Raw genomic sequence first — 20,750 nt, forward strand, 5'->3', positions numbered from 1 at the left:
AGCTTTCTTCAGCTGAACATAAATGTCAGCAGTTTTATCGCTTTCCTTTAAAGTCCAAAAAAGAAAACTTGTTGGAACGTTAATAACCTTCCATCAAGTGAAAGATTGCATTAACTAATAGGTTTAATGCTGATTGTGTGTCAGTTTCCTTCTTTGATCTACCATGGCGACCATTTTTAAACACATAATGTCTGTATTAATATTGTGAAGTAGTAATAGCTCGCTAAGCATAAATGGAAATGGAAAAAGTGGCAATTGTCACATTAATTCTGACAAATGCTGGAGTTTCACATAGCAACATGACCTGTGTGAAGGCGGGCAAGGAGTGACGGCAACAAACTAGACAAGCATGTATGAAAGTTCCACCAGCTCAGTGGGAAGCTGTGTGTCTGAGTGCCCCAGCAGACTGGGATGTTTTCTCTGCTGTCAAAGCCCTTATGCATGTGTTCATCTCAGACCTGCAGAAACCAAGTAACACATTGGGTTGTTTCTGAACGAAGCTTACAGAACATAAACAAAAAAAAAATCAAATCACCTCATCCGTCTGAGGTCATCTTTGAGCGGGAAACTGGAAACACAAGTCGAATTGAGGATTTTTGAAACTGTAATATCCTCACAAAGCTGCTCATTAAAGCAGGACAACCGCAGGCACTGAATAAATGTGTGCCAACATATTCACAGTGTGTTTCGACAGGCAGAAATGAATAATAATCTGCAATTTCCATGTGCAATTTCTATGTGCCAACATAGAAAATGTCAGCCTGATATCGGCATGTGACTGAAACTGTTGAGCAGAATATAACAGAGCAGATTGTAATCCCAGACATTCACATACAAAGAAAAACATGTGAACATAAACACACACACACACACACATGCACGCACGCACGTACACATCCCAAAGGAGTCTGTGTTAGTGTGATTAGAACTGCATCTTTTCTAGCAATCTGGAGCAAGCAGCAGGAAGCTGGCAAATAATATCAGCTCTGAATAATGCTTGCTCATTTTGTCAAAGCTCTGTTCATTTATTTCTGGATTTTGTTTCTGTTTGTTAAAGTTTGCTGCTGCGTTACTGTAAATGTGTTCACCAGAAAGGTTATTTATTCTAACTTTAGAGAATTAGCATCAGATTAACTGAGAAAAGACCTGAAGTTGGCACATCATAACTTAATTTTAAACAATTGTGAACTCTACCAAAATATGATGGTCAGCAGTTGTACTTTGAAGATAGTTTTATTCAAAACATTTTATACCTTTGTTTCCATTAACCGTGTGTCTTTTTCACTATATTTTAGAAACCTCCCAGGATTTGTGTCAGTAAATATTTTTTATATACTTAGAATGGGAAAACTGATCATTTTTAAAGTTGCATTAAAAGGCTTTTTATTGGAGTAGGAATTACAGCTGGTAGGTGTTTCCGTGTGGATTATTGCCTTTCTGTCCTTCTAATACTTTCGCATCTGTAACATCATTTTCAAAGGAGCTTTTTAAAATATATTTGTGGCATGAATGCCAAGACTTTGTTGGGCAACATACACAGCTGTGTGAGCAATAACTTAAATAACTTAATACTAATCAATCTCATACTATTTTTTGTTTTATCAATCCCATACTAAACAAAATAGAACGTAGACCTGTCTGTAATGACAAAGATTTACTCATGTCAACCAGTTAAACATGAAAAAATAAAATAAAAATGTTTAAATAGATGCCATTGCAGGGGAGCCGAATCAGTCTTTTTGACTTTGGTTCTCGAAACTGTAAAATGCAACAAGTTATTGTTAAAATACTTAGAAATACTTAATATTTTTTACCCATGGAGGTTGCCGTTGTTTCACCTGCACAATGTTTGTTTGTTCTGTACTGGAATCTACCGAGAAAACACAACAATGCTAACTTTACATGAGTTGTTGTTTATCGTATTGTGTTTGGTGTGAACACAACTTCCGAAGGACAGACATTTTTGCCTTAAACATTTCTTTCTAGAAGATTTTGAGTCGCTTGTACAAGAAAAATCGACGAAGGATCTAATAGGTGGTTATTACCCTCTCCAGCTAAAATCAAATACTGCGCCGGCAGTTTTTAATCCACAAAACGGCAAAAACCTCGCTGCCAGCTAGCAAACGAAAGATGCTGGGAGAAACATTAGAGACAAGCAGCTCTAGAAGCTCTTTTACATGCTAACGGAGCCATTGCTATAGCCGCCACCGAACCAAAGACCAGAACCTAAACAGCTGTTAGCGGACCGAAGACTGAAACGGACACTGAGCTACCTACAGAACTACTTATCGGATGACACAGTCCGACCAGAAGTACGTGTCATTCATCGTTTCGTTTATGAAGCTGAAGGTGGCAGCAGCAGTGAACATCAGCTTCTTCGTCCAACTCTTTCCTCTTCCTCCGTTTACCCCTACTGATTTCCACATTCCCATCCATTTCAGTGCGCTCTGGTTCAAATTGAAAAGGAACGTTACTCATTGCTGTTTTGGCTTGCATAATCGAACCAAGCATACATCATTTACCCAGAATGCACTGCAGCATAAACACCATGCGTTGATGTGACCTTAACATTTATAAAAAAACTCAACAGTCTACAGTATTATTACTGTATTGTTTTTGCATGTAAAATACATATTTCTCAAATACAATCCTTGGTTAAAAGTAATTGTGGTTCCCTTTAAGTGTTTTTAATTAATCACAGGGTATAGTCCACAAGAGAACCCATGCATTAACCTAAATACACCGCTGACATTCAGAATGTACATTATGCAGAGAGAGAGCTGCTTGTTACTAAGAAGTCCTAAAGGAGATTCTTGTGCAGGTGGCTCCCATGTACCGCCAGAACCGCATCCCGCAGTCTCGCTGACACTCGCCAACACGTGCACGGCAGCTCGCGCGCTCGTTGCTCTACAGCAGCAGCAGCAGCAGCGGCGTTGTCCCGCACAACACGAGCAAACGGCGTCCAGCACGGGACAGACCCCGCACCCTCTCACTGCAGCATGGCAACCGAGGTAAGGGATTTCCTGCTGCTTCTGTTAGTATTCCCTCAAAGACTCCATTGCTGGCCATTCTTATTTTTATCCCGGCAAGTGCAGGTGGGGGATGCGTTGCTGCAAACTGAATCAGATGCATGTGTGTCCTGAATGTGGCGAACACCTGATTGAATATTCGACTGATTCTGCAGCGCAGGAGAGGGTCGTTTGCTTATTTAGTTGTTCTTGTTCTTTTATTTATATTCCCTCCCTAATATCTAATAACATTTTGCAATTTGCTCGCATTTTACGTTTCTTCTTTTCTTTTTTTTTTTTTTTTTTTGTACTCCAACTCAGATGCAAATATTCATTGAGTAGTTATTTATGGAGACTGTTGATTCAGAATGTGATTGCACTGTTTATGAAAATGACTATTACGATGACATTCAGTATCAGGGACGTACAAATCCTCGTCTTACCTTCATCTGCATCATGTCTTTACTCATCTTTACAAGGCTTAATAAATATTTGTAGCTAAAGTGTATCCTTTTGACACATTTCAGAGCCTAGTAAAACAGATTTCAATCCTGAACTCTTTTTTTTTTTACATTTTTTTAATTAATGTTCTTTCATTGTAGTTTTGTATGACTTGCAAATCTAAATCAAGATCAACAGCAATGGCCGTGTTCATGCTGTGACTAATAGCACAACTAGTTGCCTCGTTCAGGAGTTGTGGGTTTATTTTTAGATCCAGTAATGCCTGGTAGCTCTTGGGCCAGCAGCACGTCTTCCTCCCCTCTCTGTGCCCTTGGTAATGTCACCATAATGCTGAAGACATTATGGTGGCTGAGTTATCATGGTGATGATCTCACAAGAGGATGCAGCTTTTACTTGGTATGGTTTGGGGAGCACACTCATCCAGGCACTGATATGCCTGTGGGTTAATTTATGTAAGCATGTCCAGTACATGTGGGTAAGGGAGATGTATGTATAGCAGAATTGCCCCAATTTATTGATCAGTGAAAATAGTAAATTAAGCACACTAAAAATAAAGCTAAAGTTGAGAAGAAACCATGGAACTGTTTTTTTTTTTCTAAGGTTTTATATATTTTATTGTCTGGTGTTCTGTTGCAAATCCCATCATTTTCTTAGAAACAAATGTACGTGCACGCAAACACACGTATATTTTTTTAGTCCATGATCCTTCATTAATCCAGAATATAAATAATTTGATTTTACTGATGCAGTTTAAAACCATAAATACCAAACTCTGAGACACTAGCGGAACAAGTCAGCGTCGGGCCGGGGTGCGGGGCCAATGACCGGGCCCCTCATGTGTATCACCTGCGCTGCTGGAAACTGTTGAGCGGGGAGGAGGGGCGGGGGGTTGTGTCGCGTTTCTCACTTCATTTTTGAAGCACATTGGCTAAACCGTGAGTCAAACAGTCACTGGGACTGACTACTATATCTTCCATTGAGGGACAGTAACTTTAACTTTACATACACCTTTCTGAACAGGCGAGGGCACACTTTCTCTGTCTATAATCAGACATTAAAGCGACTTGAAAAAATTCCTCCTTCGCTGGCACCTCCAGACCCGGGGCCCCATGGGGCACCCATCCAGGCCCGGGCCGGGGGGCAGCCGCACTTCATCTGAGATGAGCTCAGCTTCTTGTGCATGTTTGCAATCCTTCCATTGTGTTTAATGCATGAAAAGTCGACAAAATGAGTTGGCTCGCTCTGCGTCTACATATGTATCGCCTGATATCATTGCATCCAGATCCCGATCCCAGTCGGTAGCTTTGCTTTGGCTTGGGACCTGGACTGTTTGGGAATAATGCGCCAAAGAGTAGACTGGCAGAAAGATCCCAGCTAAAACAATATTCCACCTTTTCCAAAATAAACAAAAACGAGATTTTGGTCTCAGAGTTGTTCATCTATCATTTCAATCTTTTTCAGAAGTTCATAGACCCTGGGGTAAACAGGAGGCCACTTGCAGAGTTAAGAAAGGATGAGAAAAAGAGCACTCACTGTGGAAAAAAAAATGCTGTGAGAGATAAAAATGAAATGTCTAATGTTGAATGCATTTACTCTGCATACCCTTATTGTTTGAGTATGTGTGTTGTCTGCCCACTGGCAGCACTCACCCATATTGTAGCTGTGTTCATTGAATCAAAATGACTAAACTAGGGAACATGTCATGTTAGTGAGAACTGCACAAAGCTAGAATGCAAGAATAAGGAGGAGATGTCATTAGAGTGGAAAAAAAGCGACAAAGAAAATATTACCAGTGACTATCTCTTCATTTTGATCAGTTCTCTGCCAGAGGCTTTCTCTTTTCTTTTTGCGTGTGTTACTTTTTTAAGCTTCCCCAGAGTCTTTTCTGATGACAGTTTTGTCCTTTTGTAAAATGCAGTTTTAATGGCTCACCCAGTCCTACAAAATGTCAACGCGTTTTATGTGAATTCATTTTTTATTTTTACTTGACGTTAATTATGTAACTTACTTACGTAATGTCAAAGGAAAGGAAACTATTCTAATTTCTGTGGCAAACGGGAAGACATTTGTAGAAACTTTTAGGAGTTGCACAATCGAGTGCATGGCATGAAGTTCCACTTATGTTGAAGTGGACTTCTTTCACAATTTCCTTCAGTGAATTGAATGGTGGGTCTCTTTGTCACTTCAACCTACATGCAGAAAGACCCTCAGGCTGTGCAACGGTACCCCAGGTTGTTTAAGTTCCTCATTCTTGTTCACTCACTCCAGGATTCTTCTGTTAGCCACAATTGTTTCCCCCGTGACTCTTGCCATCCACTTGCCTTTGTTAGTTTAGTTCCCTTTGGTCTATTTTATTCATTAAAAAAACACTTGCGTATCTACTAAAAAATCTCTGTACCTGGGTTTTTTGAAAACCTAATGATGAAATTTTATTTCTTGAGGTATTTCTTGTGGTAGCCTTCTTCTGTTCCCAGTCTCTACACTTGTGTTTTCTAAAATTTAAACCCTATAAGGAAGGGAAAACACGTAAAAAATATAAAATATAGCTTTTATTCAGGTGACAATTTTGTTTAAAAAATTGTTTTTTATATTTTTTGTTATGTAATATCTTCATTTTCAGAGAAATTGAAACAGGTTTTCATTAGCTGTGTGTCATTGTTGTCAAAATAAAGAGCAGTCAAAAATAAATATGTGATGTTATTTGTGTAGTGAGTTTATGAATTTCACATTTTTAGTTGACTTGCTGAAATAAGTAAATTTTTAGTGGTGTTCCAATTTGTTTGGCTGTACCAGTACCTTTTTAAATGTCTAAATCAGCGGTCTTCAAATCCAGCCCTTGAATATTCAGGTCATTTGGACTCTGGAGAACATGAGGAGGTAATTCCTTCATTTACTTCAGGTATGTTGGACCAGGGGCACATCTAAAACTGGCAGGACACTGGCCTTTTGGGCGTGGTTTAGAGGACCCCTGATCTAAATATTAAATTCCTACTTTCGGACACTTTTGGAAAACATTCTTGCTGGAAGAAAGACTTAACCCTCCCTATTATGGATTTTCCTCGTTAGTGTTTAGTGACTATTAAATCAGTTCTAGCCATCTTTTGATGTTTTGGTGATTTTTATTTAAACAGTACATTACTTCACATTCTGGCACTGCAAAACAAAGAACCTATGTAAACATAATGAGGTTGACGTTGGGCCAGCTGATGCTGATTTGAATAAACAAAGCTCTGGCGTGTCTTCGTGATTACATCTATTAATAGAATGACTGATGTATCATCATGGCCCAAAGATAGACACTATGTTAGAGAGGCAAAGAAACGGATATTAAAAGCTCTGGCTGTGAGACGATTGTGGCTGTTAGTGGATGAAAATAGAAGCTTAGACTCTATTCCTGGTTGAGATTGATGTTAGCCTCTTCTGTAAAGAGATGAAAGACTGGCTCTGTGCTGTGTCTGCTTACGTGGACTCACTACCTTCCAGTAATAACAGACTGCTGTGGCCACCAAAGCTCTGCAAAAGAAGCACGGATTAAAAGTTGCCTATTTAGTTCCGGCAAATGCACAAATGTTTAGCATTCCTGGAGAATATTATAACCTGAAGGACAACCTCATATGTGTTGCTGTATCTTTTTATACTTTCTTTTTGTTTCTTCTCTGTCTCCATATTTCCCCATCTCTACTTACATACTTTTTCTGTATTGCTAATTGCCAACCTCTTGGGAGAAGTAATTTAGATCAGCATGAGACAAGTTGACTGTGCCTGTTTGGATGTAAAACATAGAAGTCACTAGCAAAGTCCTGCAAAGAGCAGTATCTCTGGGTGCTGCAATTGAAACTGGGTCTGTCACAGCTCAAGGAATAGTCGGTGTTAAAACATGAGATTCTCACTTTTGGGCCATTACCATTAGTTAATTAAAAGCTGCCAAGATTATTTCACATCTATGGGCCACTGGGAAAAAAAATCTGACTTTAATCTCAGAATTCTGAGAAAAAAGTCAGAATTCTGAGAAAAAAGTCAGAATTCTGACTTTTCTCAGAATCCTGAAATTAAAGTCAGAACTGTTTTTTTTTCTAGTGGCCCTAATCCTCACATCACTATTTTGGCATTTATAATAAAAAAATCTCTGTAGAATTGACTTGCCAGAAAATACAGATGAACGACCAAAATAGAAAAAAAAGTGAACTTTTTAAAAAATATATATTTCTATTTTTATATAATATATTTGTATAAATAGCCACAAACTTCAATTGAGTTAAGGTGTCTGTTTTTGAGCTTTACGCCACTTCCTTGTTCAGAACCCTCTGAACAAGGAGGATCCCAGTGAACAACACAGTGAAGCTGTTCACTGGAACAACTTCACTGTGTTCCAGTGAAGTTGTTGGTGTTCCAGCATTTTTTGTGTTTCTGGGTTGTTCCTGAACATTTTAATCAAGTTCCTTTCATCTGAGAGGTATAATGAGTTTTTAAGAATCACTTAGGTTGTATGTGTTTCTTTAGTGACTCCATCCTGGAAAAAGAACAGTTAAGAATGTATCAGTAAAAACCCCTAAACTATTATGACAATCATGTCTGTGATGAACTGTTTGTGAATTCGATTGGACTTAAATCTGAAGAAACGCATCCTTTTCCTCCCCCGCTGCTGTGTATCTTCTAAGTTTCACAACCTCCAGGACATGCAGCGCACTGCATCACTGGTAACAAAGGTGTTCATACAACGAGACTACAGCGAAGGAACCGTGTGCCGATTCCAGACCAAGTTCCCCGCAGAGCTCGACAACAGGGTGAGAACAACAACAGAGCATTGTGAAACAACTGCAACAGGTTGCACCTTAAAATTATGTCCTTTTAGTCTAATAAGCAAACATACCTATTGAGCTAATCTGCTTTTCTGCCCATGCTTTTTTCACTTCAGATTATACAAGCTTTAAGAGTGTGATAATTCTCATCAAAAAGTTTAATATTGGCTCGAGTAAAATGCAGCATTCATGTTCAACATGTTTCTCAATAGGTGCAGCTTGTTTATGTTGCTGTGGGAGAGCTAAATATACTCATGTTCCCAGTCTGCCATATCTATACCACTCGTTACTTTCTCTCCTTGTTTGTGTTTATTAGGTAGAGAGAGCTCTGCTTGAGCAGACGGTAAAGACCCTGAACTCTTGTTATGTGGAGGCTGAGAAAGTTGGCGGTCAGTCATACCTGGAAGGATGCCTGGCTTGTGCAACAGCATACATCGTCTTCCTCTGCATGGAGACGCGCTATGAGAAGGTAAGAAGTCGAAAATGTCCTCACCTGATGACTTGAGATATTCCCGTGAAAGGACAAAAGATTTAAACTTCTTTCTTATCTGTAAAATGTGTATTATTAACAATCTTAAAATCTTCCTACATGTACGGCAAGAGACTGACATCAATAATTTTGTCAAAATGCAATGTTTTCAGAAATAGTGACAGATCTGACATTTATTATTGGACAGGAGTGGAGGCCCTGTGTCTGCACCCTGGGAGCTTGAAGCAGTGTGGAAAATGGGAAGAGGCTGCATGTCTTAAGTTTCGCCCGACTTAGTGTTACATCATTAACACCAAGTTAATGATGTAGATGTTTAAAAAAAATTTAGATTTGTGGTAGAATAATATGAAAATATCTAAGTTCTGACCCACTGTCATCTAATTGTAAAGGTGATAGTAATCAACAGTCTGTTGTACCATGCTCAATTTTAAAGGGTTAAAGATAAAACTTTAAGAATCTACTTGTAACTGAATTTGTTTAGTATTACACTCGTAAGTCATATAAAAATGTTGATTGGTTTAGCAATTTAGAAGTTGATGTTTAAAAACAGACAGAAAAAGACATTTGGTTCTGTTTTGGCTGCTTTCTAAACTCCAGTAGTTTTTTTTTAAAAACTCAACTCCAGTGGGAAACAGGCAGAACCCAGGAGATAAAATCAGGTCTTTAAAACCTTCCACTACTTCTTACATCCTGTTCTGAAGGCCACGCATGAGTGGCACCGGGTAAAGCATGGCACGCCATCTGTAAAACAGTTTTACTGAGCACAGGCAAGATGTCCATCTTCAGAAAAGACAGGTGGCTCAACCTGTTCATGACTGTATTGCCGCTTGTTAGTCGCTGAGATGAAACAAGAACACACACGCATGGATACTGCAATCGCACACACAGGCACAGTGAGCTTGATTAATCCTCTTTGTCGTTTTCTGTGAACTTGCCAATGCGTCAGATGAGATTGGAGTGGCGTAAAGTTCCAGCATGTCTTTCTGTTCTGATCTCTGACTCGCACAACATTCATCTCCCTCGTCTTGTTGCATTTTGTAAACATTGCTTTTATCAAAGCTGCGCCGGACACTGGGAGATTGACCGAGTGCCCACAAAGCAGGTTTATTGCTACGTTGAAGCCATGCAGAAATGGCCTGGTCTGACTCACCTTTCATCTTCCTGTCAGGTGGAACCGCTCCATTGAGAGGCGCAGATGCTATCGGGCTCCACATGAGAGTTGTTTATTTACCTGTTTAAACTTTATGAATACCTCTATGACTGACGACGATAAAATATACCCACCCAGGTTGAAGCTGAGTGTGCATATTCACGTGTGCCACACAACCGTGGTTTTTCCGATCTTCTCAGCGGACTCTCAGAAGGCACTGATTGTTCCCTGCATGTCGGAACAAGCGTCGAAAAGTCCCTCACACAGACTCTTCATTGTGCATCTCCTGTTTCTTTTCTTCTTTGCTGACAAGAACATGGCTCGAAATGCAGCAGCAGATTTGCCACGATACAAGTTTAGAGTTTGTACGAAAAACACAAAGGAGCCTCTACGTGCAACTTTAAAGAGGAGGACTACTTCTGTGTAGTGTGTGTGTGTATAGTCTTCCCAGAGCAGCTGACACAATCATGCCAGCGTAGCAGTGACACAGTTAGAATAAGGATACGTGAATGTCAAATTTTGAAAGTAAAGAGGGTTGAGCTGTTCCCTGGGTTTACTAGATGTGTGATTGGCTTTTTCCCTTGAACACACAGAAACAGTTTTTGTCATTTTTTTTTTTATTTATTTGTAGACTACTGCCTTTTAAGATATTCAGTGTAGTTGATTTCATGACATAAATATTTTACACCATTGTTTTCTTTTTCAGTTTATAATATTATCTTGTTTAGTTTCCACTATTTAGTTAAATCCATAATGTGTGTGAGTGTGTGTGAACGGGTGAGTGACTGCACCTTTGGGGTTCTCTGGACTTGATAAGGCGCTATACAAGTACAAAGTCATTTACCATTCTACCATTTAAGCTTCTCTTCTTAAAGTAATCTTTATTTTACCAACATGTTTCTTCTGACTGGAAGTAAAATCAACATTTTGGATCAGCGCAGCTAGAATCCTGACTTCAATTTCGATAAGATTTTGTCGAGTGGACAAAAGATTAAGGCGATGACAACCAGAGAGAAAGCAACCTGCCAACACTTTGAGCCCATGCCAGAAAAGTAGCTGATTTTTAAGTATGGTGTCTCCGAACCAATCAAAAGGTGAACAAATATTTTCAGATTGTAAGGCTGGATAAAATGCATTGCACCCGCACACAAAGCGGATTACCTGTCAGTAGCACTAAAAGTCATTTCTCATTGATTATGCATGACAAGATGACATAATTGTTTTCTATGTTGTGTTTGTGTTTGTCTGTTAAATCCAAACTCAACAATGATCCGTGTTCCCCGTATCAAAAGACAGCACTGATCACATTTTCAAGTCAAGTGGAGTCTCAGATCTGCTTATTGAAGCCTGAAAATAGCTGAATGTTTAGAAAAGTGGTATTTAAAAAAGAAAAAAAAAAAGATTTGCTGACTTTGTTATTCTTATAGCAGTGATCATAAGGCTGAGTTGAATGAAGTGCATCTGACATAATTAGACTGCATTTTAGAGTTGCATGGCATGCCCACATTGCTGGGACCCACACAGGCATGTCTGATGTACTTCTGAGGAGCTGTTCTAATCAAGCCTTTAATTTATATCTGTCCATTTAGCATGACTCTTCAATTCTCTGGAGCAACCTATCAGCAACAAACACAGACTACAAAGGTTATTCACAACTGTTGTTTTGTGTACAGACATGCCAGTTTGAATTTGTATGTCGAGGCATAGCCTGAAGTGCACAGTTTCCTCCCCACTGCTTTGTGGTTATTGCACAGTTGCTGCAAAACTAATGGGTGGGTTCATTGCCAATACAATGTAAATAAACCAGCCACTTTACTTTTTAGAAAGTTTGCCCTGATGGTTAGCCAAGGCATAACATTTGGCCTGAGAGAGTCATCTGTTCCGTTTGGAGCCATGGCTTCAAGATGGAAATTTTCAGAAAGCGAAAAGAGCTCCTCAGTTTTAGCAATTCAATTTACAGTCATGCTTTAGCTTGAATGGTTAGGAATACGCTAAAAATATACTGATATACTTTACCTATAATAGAATTATTTTAAGTTTGTGTTATCATTCTCTAGAATAAAAGACTCAGGATATGCATTTGCTACAAGATGAACTAATTTCTTCCATTTTCATATTTTCCACTTGAGACAAAACATAGCAGGAGATTAAATGGCTAAATCCAATCTCATGGTTGATCTCTCGACTCTCCATGGCCATTACATGTCACATAAAGTACCCTTTATAAACTAATATGCAGGTATTAGCCTCCAGTTAGTGCAGCTGTTTAGATTATCTTCTGCAAAACTGCGTTTAGCTTTTGCATCCAATAAACTTTTGATGTTTCTAATGAAATCTGGATTAAAACCAGATGTATGTCGGTCCTTCTCTAAAACCTCTTCAACTACCTTTAATTTCAGGTCTTGAAGAAGATATCAGGCTACATCCAGGAGCAGAATGAGAAGATCTACGCTCCGAGAGGTCTGCTGCTCACAGACCCCATAGAGAGAGGAATGAGGGTTGTATCCTTCATTCAGCTGCTGCTACATTCTCTGAGAACAACAAACACAAGTGTATAACGGTCTAGATCGTAGATTAGCAATTGGAGAGACTGGTTGTTACCAAAACAGTTGCTAGAGAAGGATACCTGGACATAAGAAAAGCATAATTTCATTTGTACATTTCGAATAAATCTTTAATTCTAGTTCTCCATGGTATCTGTTCGACATCTCTTTGCTTCCAGGAATAAATCTAACACATGGCAGCTTTGAAGAGGTTTGCTAAAAGGAAACTGTGAAAGCAGAAACTACCTAAAAGCCGAGAAGCTAACAAAATGAGCAGGCAGACCTCATGGAAAGTCTTATTTTTTCAAATGAGCCAAGCACTTTTACTGTTTTATAGTGACAGTTTTCCAAATGTCTTTGTGCGGTTCATGGTACCGCTGTTTTTTTTTTTTATTATCTTCCTGACTGACCCCAGAACAGGCAACAGGAGAAAGAAAAATGTGCCCAACAGATCATCACACTAGCTTGCCGTAGAATGACTTCCTGAAAAATGAGACTAAAAGTCCAAGAGCAAAGTTTAACCAATGTAGCTGGTGCTGTCCTAAAACTACAAATAAATGTTGAAGACCATTTTACAGTAAGTGAATCTCGAACGTTTAATTTACCCATCAGTTCTTCTACTCCCTTGCCACAGTGACATACTGAAGCTTGTTCTCAGGGATCCAGACATTTTCACAGACCAGAAAGGAAATACACTCCTTACAGTGGGAAGCATCCTGCTTTCGTTCGGATCACATGCCTGAACAACCTCGACTGCCTCTTTTCCTTGCAGAGCAGCATTGGCTTTACTTTAATCTTTCCTTGGATGGCTGAACTACAAACCCGGTCTACGCTGTTCACTGACTGCAGGCAACACGCATTTCCAGCTGGGTCGGTGATCAGTTCATACTAACCCGATTGTATCCAGAACAGCCTCAAAAAAATTCAAATATGTTTGTTCAACTGCGATCTAGGTCGGTTTGTTCCTCACCTCGTCTCACAATGGCAGATTTTTGTGCCAGCTTTTCCTGATGGCCAACGTCAGCAAGATGGAGACTGATTCAGACTTTCCTCAACTGGGAATTAGGGGTAACAGTGGTAAAAATAAAATAAAATAAAACATTCAGTGTGTCCCCAGCTTAAGACTGATAAACAGTTGCAGAAAGTTGATAATTGACATCATCCTCATTAATTGCCACGATTTCCCCCACCATGTGATTTTGTTTAGCAGGGTTCTCTCTCTGTTCGGGAAAGTAGGAACCTCACAGGTAAAGCGCCACTGCCATTGTGCAGAAAGCTTTGACATGGCAATATTCATAGCTGTTATTGGGGATTACAGATCGATATTGGTTTAGGACATCCCTTTTCGTGCTCCTCTCTTGTGTGTTCCTCTTTATCTGTATGATCCTTGACGCTCATTGTGTCCCCAGCTGGAGATCAGCGTGTTTGAGGACCGGGGCTCAAGCGGCTCTAGCCCCAGCAGCAGCATGTCGTCGTGCAGCACTGCTCGGTGACTGGAGGAGCAGCACCAGGCTTACGGGTACCACCACAGAGGCAGCGGGACACTCACCAACATCCGCATGTTGAAACATGAGAGCACCAGGTTCTAAAGACGAGCAGAGAGACGAGAAATCCAAGGAGGTGATCCACAAGATTTACACGCTCTTCCTGTTGAGACCTTCGACTAATCACCATTGGAGAAGGATCCGGCTTGTATAAGAGCTGCGGCTACTTAAAATAATCAGCCTAAGTCAAACAAAACCCACATATCAGCTTTGTGACTAAATGCAAAATCCAGTGTCTAAGAGGATAAAACTTTTCCTTTTGCAAAGACGTGAATCATTTCTGTTCCATTCTGTCATGTCTGTTTTATGTCCTAGCTTTGTTCGCAGGCTTACATGAGTTTAGGCCTGTCATCAGTGCATGACTAGTATCATTTCACTGTCATTATTATTCTGTGCTCATTTATAGTCAGGGTATTCCAACGCCTTTGCAGCAGCACCAGCATCTAAAATGAGGATAACTTGACTGCGTCCCAGGAGACACGGTGTTCTTGCATTTGTTTCAGGTAGTTGAGGTCAAGTCGCTTTGAATGGTGCAAATTGGGCTTACCAAAGCCCAAAGACTTTGTTCAGAGGTATTTGGCATACATGTCAAACTGAGAACAGCGTGATTTATTTATCTTTCTTGTTCATCACAGTGGATTAGGTGACCTGCATCACAGCTGCAGGCCATATATGCAGACATATTCACATACCATGCCCAAGCATTAGACATACAGTATATGCAGTGAAGGGGACATGTGTGCACATGTAGTATATAACAATGAGACACATACGTGTGGAGCATGTGCTTATGCTTTCCTGCCCACACTGAGATTATTCTAGAGTTTGGATATGAAAAAAGCCAGGAAATAAGGTTTCAGGTCTCTGGGAACATATTCAGAGGTTTGGACTTTTTTTTTTCTTTTTGCTTTCTCTCTGGAAATAGTTTTGATGTCTGGCAGTGTTTATGATTTTGAATTCACTTGCAGTCTAGTGTGAGATGAAAGCTTTCAGATCTTAACACTGTCAAAAACCCTTTTCCCTAAACATACTTACTGGTTTCCTAAGAAAGCTGAGAGAGAGTGGGCTGTTATCAGTGAAGCTGGAGACTCTGCAGTCATTAAGCCGAGAAATGTGTTGCTGTTTGAGGACTGGAGCTCGCAGGAGAATCGGCCCACACAGAGTTAAAGAACTAAACCTTATTTAGCCTGTATTCACGGCTGTTATGTAGATGCAGATTGTGTTAATAATTCAAACACAACAAAAAAAAGGCAAAGAATAAAACGTCTTGGAATGCACTGCATCCAACTGGCGCACTCAGAGAAGAAGAAAGGTGGAGAAAGAAAGTTATGTTTATTGTAGGGTTTTAAAGTTTAGATAAAATTATTATTATTTTTTTTTACAATGTTCTAAGATTGTAAAAAAATCTTAGATCTTGCACAATCTTTCTGCTGTGGCTTTCCTACAGTTTAAAGACCTTAGAATGAGATAAAATACTGGAGTAACCAGAGTTTCCCCCAGCTGTTTGCAGCATAAAGTAATGCTGTGATTCCTCTCTTCCACCTTTCCATGCATGCTGCCTAGTGAAAAATGGCTACTTCACTTTTCTCTGGCTTATAAGAAAGAAGGAAGGAACCACCTGTCAGAAAATACTTTTGGTCCTGAAAAACATATCAGTCATTGCTTGAAACACAACCTTTAAGCTTCAAGTCCATCTTGCCCCACTTTGCTGTTATATATGTTAGTATAAAATGTGCCATAGTGATGGCACCATTTTTGTTCTTGCCAAAGATGAAACTACAGGGGCGCTATGACTTGTTATCCCAAGGCTCCAAAGTAAAACTACTATTATTGATAACAGCAGCAACTTCTACATGAACAGAGTCTGTCATTTTAACCAGCAAATAAGTCTGATGTATATGTTATTATTTAAAGAACAGAATAATGGAAACGTACAATATTTTGCTCAGACAATATTGCAAGACAATATTTATTTGTGAACCAATTTTAATTTAGCAGTATAATTTGAAATCATTGCTTAAGTCTATGCATCAAAGGTCATATAGTTATATATATATATATATATATATATAACAGTTGTTCTCTGAAAATTTCATGCATTTCAAGCAACAGTAGGAGCAATATTACGTTTTTGTGTTTCTTTTTAAAAGTTACTTACATCATGCTTAACATTTTTTTATTAATTTTGTGTAAGACCAAGATTATCATACCCTTGATATCTCATAACTGCCAGTATTTTAAAATAATGCAATTCTACTTTCTAGTGCACAGAATTGCATTACTTTTATAATTCTCCCTGTAATTTTAAAGGATGCATTTTGTTTTCAAATTAGCAGATTTCTAATGTGAAAAGTCTGTGTTCACTTTAGAAAGACCTCATTTGGACAGTGTAGGTAAATTCTGAACCTTCATTGACTTAATAAAGCTTAAAATTTAGCTGCAACTCAATTTTATGGAAACCATTATCTTATACCACCTCTCATATGGAAAACCATCAATCTTGGTTGCGTAGCGTCATTAAGTGTGACCATAATGTTGCAAATATTGACAGAGTATCAACATAACATCCATTTTGTTTGTCTATGTTGATCATGTTGTTGTTTTTTTAGTGTTACTGCAGCAACTGATGCTGTTATGTTTTGTTACTGAATGTTCGACGGTGAACTGACCACTGCAGATCTGTGTTTTAAGTGTTTTAATTTATTTCTGTGACTAGTTTTACATCATTTAACCCTTGGATAACTGATCTAAACCAGCAAGATATATATGCCACATGAGTTTAGATGTGCTTGGATTTAGCCTCCTGTGCTTTCTTTTTTTGATGCCTTCATGTTTCATACTGGTGGAATGGATATCCAACCTGGTGCTGATGGACTCACCAATTTAAAAGTGACTTAACACTGCCAAAAGGCACATGAAGGAGCTTATTGGACAATGTATATTAAAATGAGTATAAACAGTCTGTGCAGGTATGACTTTGTAGCTTTGACTGTATGCATTTGTGAATAGAAGATATTGGATATGTGATACAATAATCCCACTTCACTAGATGTTAGTAACTTGTTTCCTATAGTCTTTAAGAAATGGAGCAGCTAAATGCAGACGAAGATGTCGGATTGTATCATTTGCGAGTCATTATTGGTTTGTCTGTAAATCTGTTGAGAGGTTTGATACTGTAGCTAACGAAGTTGATAGTAATAACTAGTTGATAATGATTCTCAGGGAAAACCTTTAACAGGCCAAATTTAAAAGGTCTTAAAAGAGTGTAGCAACATGGTGATGGCCATGTTACTAAGCTGGTTGCACAAGCTACAATGGAGTCTCTGACTGCAACTCCTCAGCCTGTGATTAAGCTTTGCATAGGCCTAGTATTGAGCAATTAATTTGATTTGGGTGTTTAGAAACATGGATTCATCTTAACGTAGCATGTCAGTGGCTCCTGGGGATTACAGTTGAAGAATCATGAGTTTGACTAAAAAAAATAAAAAATCTATCAACCTATCAGTTTTCTTTTTGATAGTCTACTGATATATGAAAATCTTCCACAAAAGGTTCTGCTTCCAATTGGTCTGAAAGTCTTTTTTTTCCCTTTTACATATTTAATAACATCCCTGTCCAAAGTATAGAGATTAAGAAGTGAAAAAGTCACTTGTGTATAATCAATCTTAAATTTGCAAACAAGACAGCCAATCATAAAATGTGATTTCTAAAAAAATGGGATTAGGATTAACTTAAAATGTAAAAAAGATCAACATTTTCAAAGAAATCCTTATTCTTAAGGAGTAGTTGCTATTCTGTGAGTGCCAAACAATGACGGGTAGCTCATTTAATAATGTATCCTATTGGTACTTTATTTATCTTGTACTGCATCTAAGAGTGACACACCTTCATTAGGTTGTACACAATCAGTACTAAGAACATATCAAAAGCTCGATGTTCTGTAAGAAAAGAAATATTGGGCAGCAACTTTGATATATTCCTGAAAATATCTAACATGATGTGTGCAGTACTGGTGCCGAGTTGTTTTGCGTCTGGGGAGACTTATGGTTCTGCACTGATGTTTTATGCTGCATGGTGTGTAAATACGGTAGCAAAGGACAAGACAAATAAAATCCCTCTTAAAAAAAATATTGCTACGTGCTGCCAAAAGTTATATGTTAATGTTGTGTGTTTATATTTGGTTACTAATGAGTTCATTAAAATAATGTTATGTACATTTTATAAAAGTTGATTATACATCCAATCCAGAGATGCTTTTACTGTCTATAAAGTGTTTGTGTTTGATGAAGCCAGTGAAAACAAGATCGATTGTTGTCAGTATTAAAATAAAATTCATTTTGCTTAGAAGATTGATACAATTTCTGACTTTTGTTAGTTTTAGAAACTGATATTTTAGATGTTTCTCAGAAAATCTTGGAAGGGAAACAGAGTTATATCACCAAAGGCCTGTTGATAATGTGTTCAATAAAAGACAAAAAAAATCTATTTTCCATCCATGTATCTTAGTTGCCTTTAACAAGCCTTGTGATCAGTTGGGGCCAAAGCTGTAAAAATTGCAATTGTCCCAATCCCAAAGGAAACAAGAATGCAAACTTTAGGTTTGGTGGTTGGGAAAGTCATAAAATGCATAATTGTGGTCCTTTCAGCTCTAACTTTATGGTTAAATTAATGTTAAAGACTCAAACAAGACAATTCAGTTGTAGTCATCCAGTTTACATAATCACCTCAATCATGGCTCTTCAAAACGCAAAAAGTGACTAATACAAATACTTCCCGAAAAGAGAAACCAAAGAAAACCAATAAAAGTACAACAGTGCTTGCTTGTATTTGTAAAATATGATTTAAAATGATCAAATTAAGACTGGTGAATTTGCAGCATTCAAACAAAATATTTACCTTTTTTTTGCATCTTTGTAATCAACCAACAGATGCAGATTAGAATATTCATTTATAATCCAGGCATGTCTTGACTTTGTAACTAAATTAACCAGATACAGAAAACATATTGAGATGCATGCTGGGATGTAGAACTGCACTCCAAATTCAGCATAAGCAGTTTTACGTCAACCTTCCCTATTTGTGATCATGTTTTTAGGGATTAGTTTTGCAGTGACAGTAACCCAGAATGTGTCTCTGTTTGTGTGTATGTGTTTATTTTTACAGTAGCTGTATAGTAGATCCAGCAGAGCCTTCTCATAAAACCAGAAGTCAGTGATAAAGTTCTACTCAGCTGAGTTAAGATCACAGCTGACCAGAGTTGTGAGAGTTTGCTGATATTTCTCAAAGACACGAAAGAAGTGATGGAACATCTCATCACCTGCGGTCAAAGGTCACTCTCACATTAACGAGCTATTCTCTTCTTCAGGACAGTCTTTCTTTCTCCCTGCTCGATTTATTCTACTCTTACGTTTTGCTTAGACCAGGGGTCTCCAACCTGTGGCTCCAGAGCCATTTAGATCTTTAAAAAATAACTGGCTAAAAATTGTAATGAACCAACTAATATTTTTTTAAATATAGATATAATAATAATAATGTTTTTTTTTCAGGGAATAATTGAATTTCCCCAAATTAATGACAGTATAAGTATAATTTTTAGAAATAATTTTCTTATTAGGTTGGAGACCATCTGCTATTTTTTCTTGTTTTTTTCGTTTTTGTTTTTACATAATTTTCCACAAATAACATCACTCCATCTAATGTATCCATTAAAAAAAGAAAATACCTGTTTTTATTTAAAAACCTGCAAATGACAATAAAATGGGGATTCTTTGAAAAAAATGACAACAGTTTTTCTACAGACAATATTGATAAAAAATGTAAAGCTTGTCCTTTTTGAAAAGGTCATCCAACATTTACCTCTGAACAAGTTTTGCTTGTTCAGAGGTAACTGAACAGGCAAAACTGAACTGAAGCTCAACTGAAGACAAAAATGGCTCTTTAGATCATAAAGGTCACAAGCCCCTCTCTTAGACAGAACCGGCGTTTCCATGTTTTCAACATTGGTTGCGCTCTGGCTGGACAACACTGTTCTTTTATTGCTTGTTTTCTCAACAGAAAGGAAGTTGTCTACTTAACCTTCTCAGTTGTTTGTTTTTTGAGTCACGGAGAAGAAAAGTCACTTCTTGCTCTTGCATTAATGGACTTAAATGCTTATTCTTTCTGAAGACAGAAAACCCGTATGCCGCCCGCGATTCTGCTTTCCAGAAATAATGGAGCATGCAGCAATCTGGAAAATATCTGTGCGCACTTGCATGTAAAACAGAGTCTCTCGGGACAAGATCTTTTCATTACAGAAAACTCTTTGTCTGAACCCGGTATTCTGCCAGTGACATGTGTTGATGACTTCATTTACAAATGAATGTTAATGTATTTAGTTTACCATGGCAAAGCCCAAGGACAACATTTATTCAGTAAGAGGCAGCTATGACTTTTTGTGAGAATGCAGAAAGCTTTGCAAGCTGCTTTCAGGAAGCAACATAAATGTGACAATTTCCACATTGGGTCAATTTATAACTACGAAGTTTAATGTACTTTACAGAGATTTGATGCAACAGACCAGCGTAAAGTAGCAAATAGTGGTGAAGTTAAAGAAAAACAATTAAAAGTTTTGTTTTTGTTTTTTTTTACCCACCCCCCGCTCCCCAAAAATCTAAAATTGTATATTTTTTATGAATCTAGTGCAAATAATTTCCTTAAAGCATCCTGTAATTATTAAAACAGAAAGGATTCAACAAGCTCCACAGTCTGTAAAGAA

The 20,750-nt window shown here is 38.2% G+C and overlaps 1 protein-coding gene across 1 annotated transcript; it reads left to right on the plus strand.

Moving 5' to 3' along the window:
* Positions 1–1,864: 1,864 nt before the first annotated feature.
* golga7bb (golgin A7 family, member Bb) lies at positions 1,865–18,481 on the plus strand. Its single transcript, XM_008429626.2, has 6 exons — positions 1,865–2,312; positions 2,822–3,011; positions 8,129–8,254; positions 8,586–8,738; positions 12,309–12,410; positions 13,862–18,481. The coding sequence occupies exons 1-6, from the start codon at positions 2,293–2,295 to the stop codon at positions 13,943–13,945; spliced, it is 675 nt and encodes a 224-aa protein (XP_008427848.1). The 5' UTR covers positions 1,865–2,292; the 3' UTR covers positions 13,946–18,481.
* The last annotated feature ends 2,269 nt before the right edge of the window (positions 18,482–20,750 follow it).

Source organism: Poecilia reticulata, linkage group LG15 (genome assembly GCF_000633615.1).
Source record: "Poecilia reticulata strain Guanapo linkage group LG15, Guppy_female_1.0+MT, whole genome shotgun sequence".
NCBI lineage: Eukaryota > Metazoa > Chordata > Actinopteri > Cyprinodontiformes > Poeciliidae > Poecilia > Poecilia reticulata.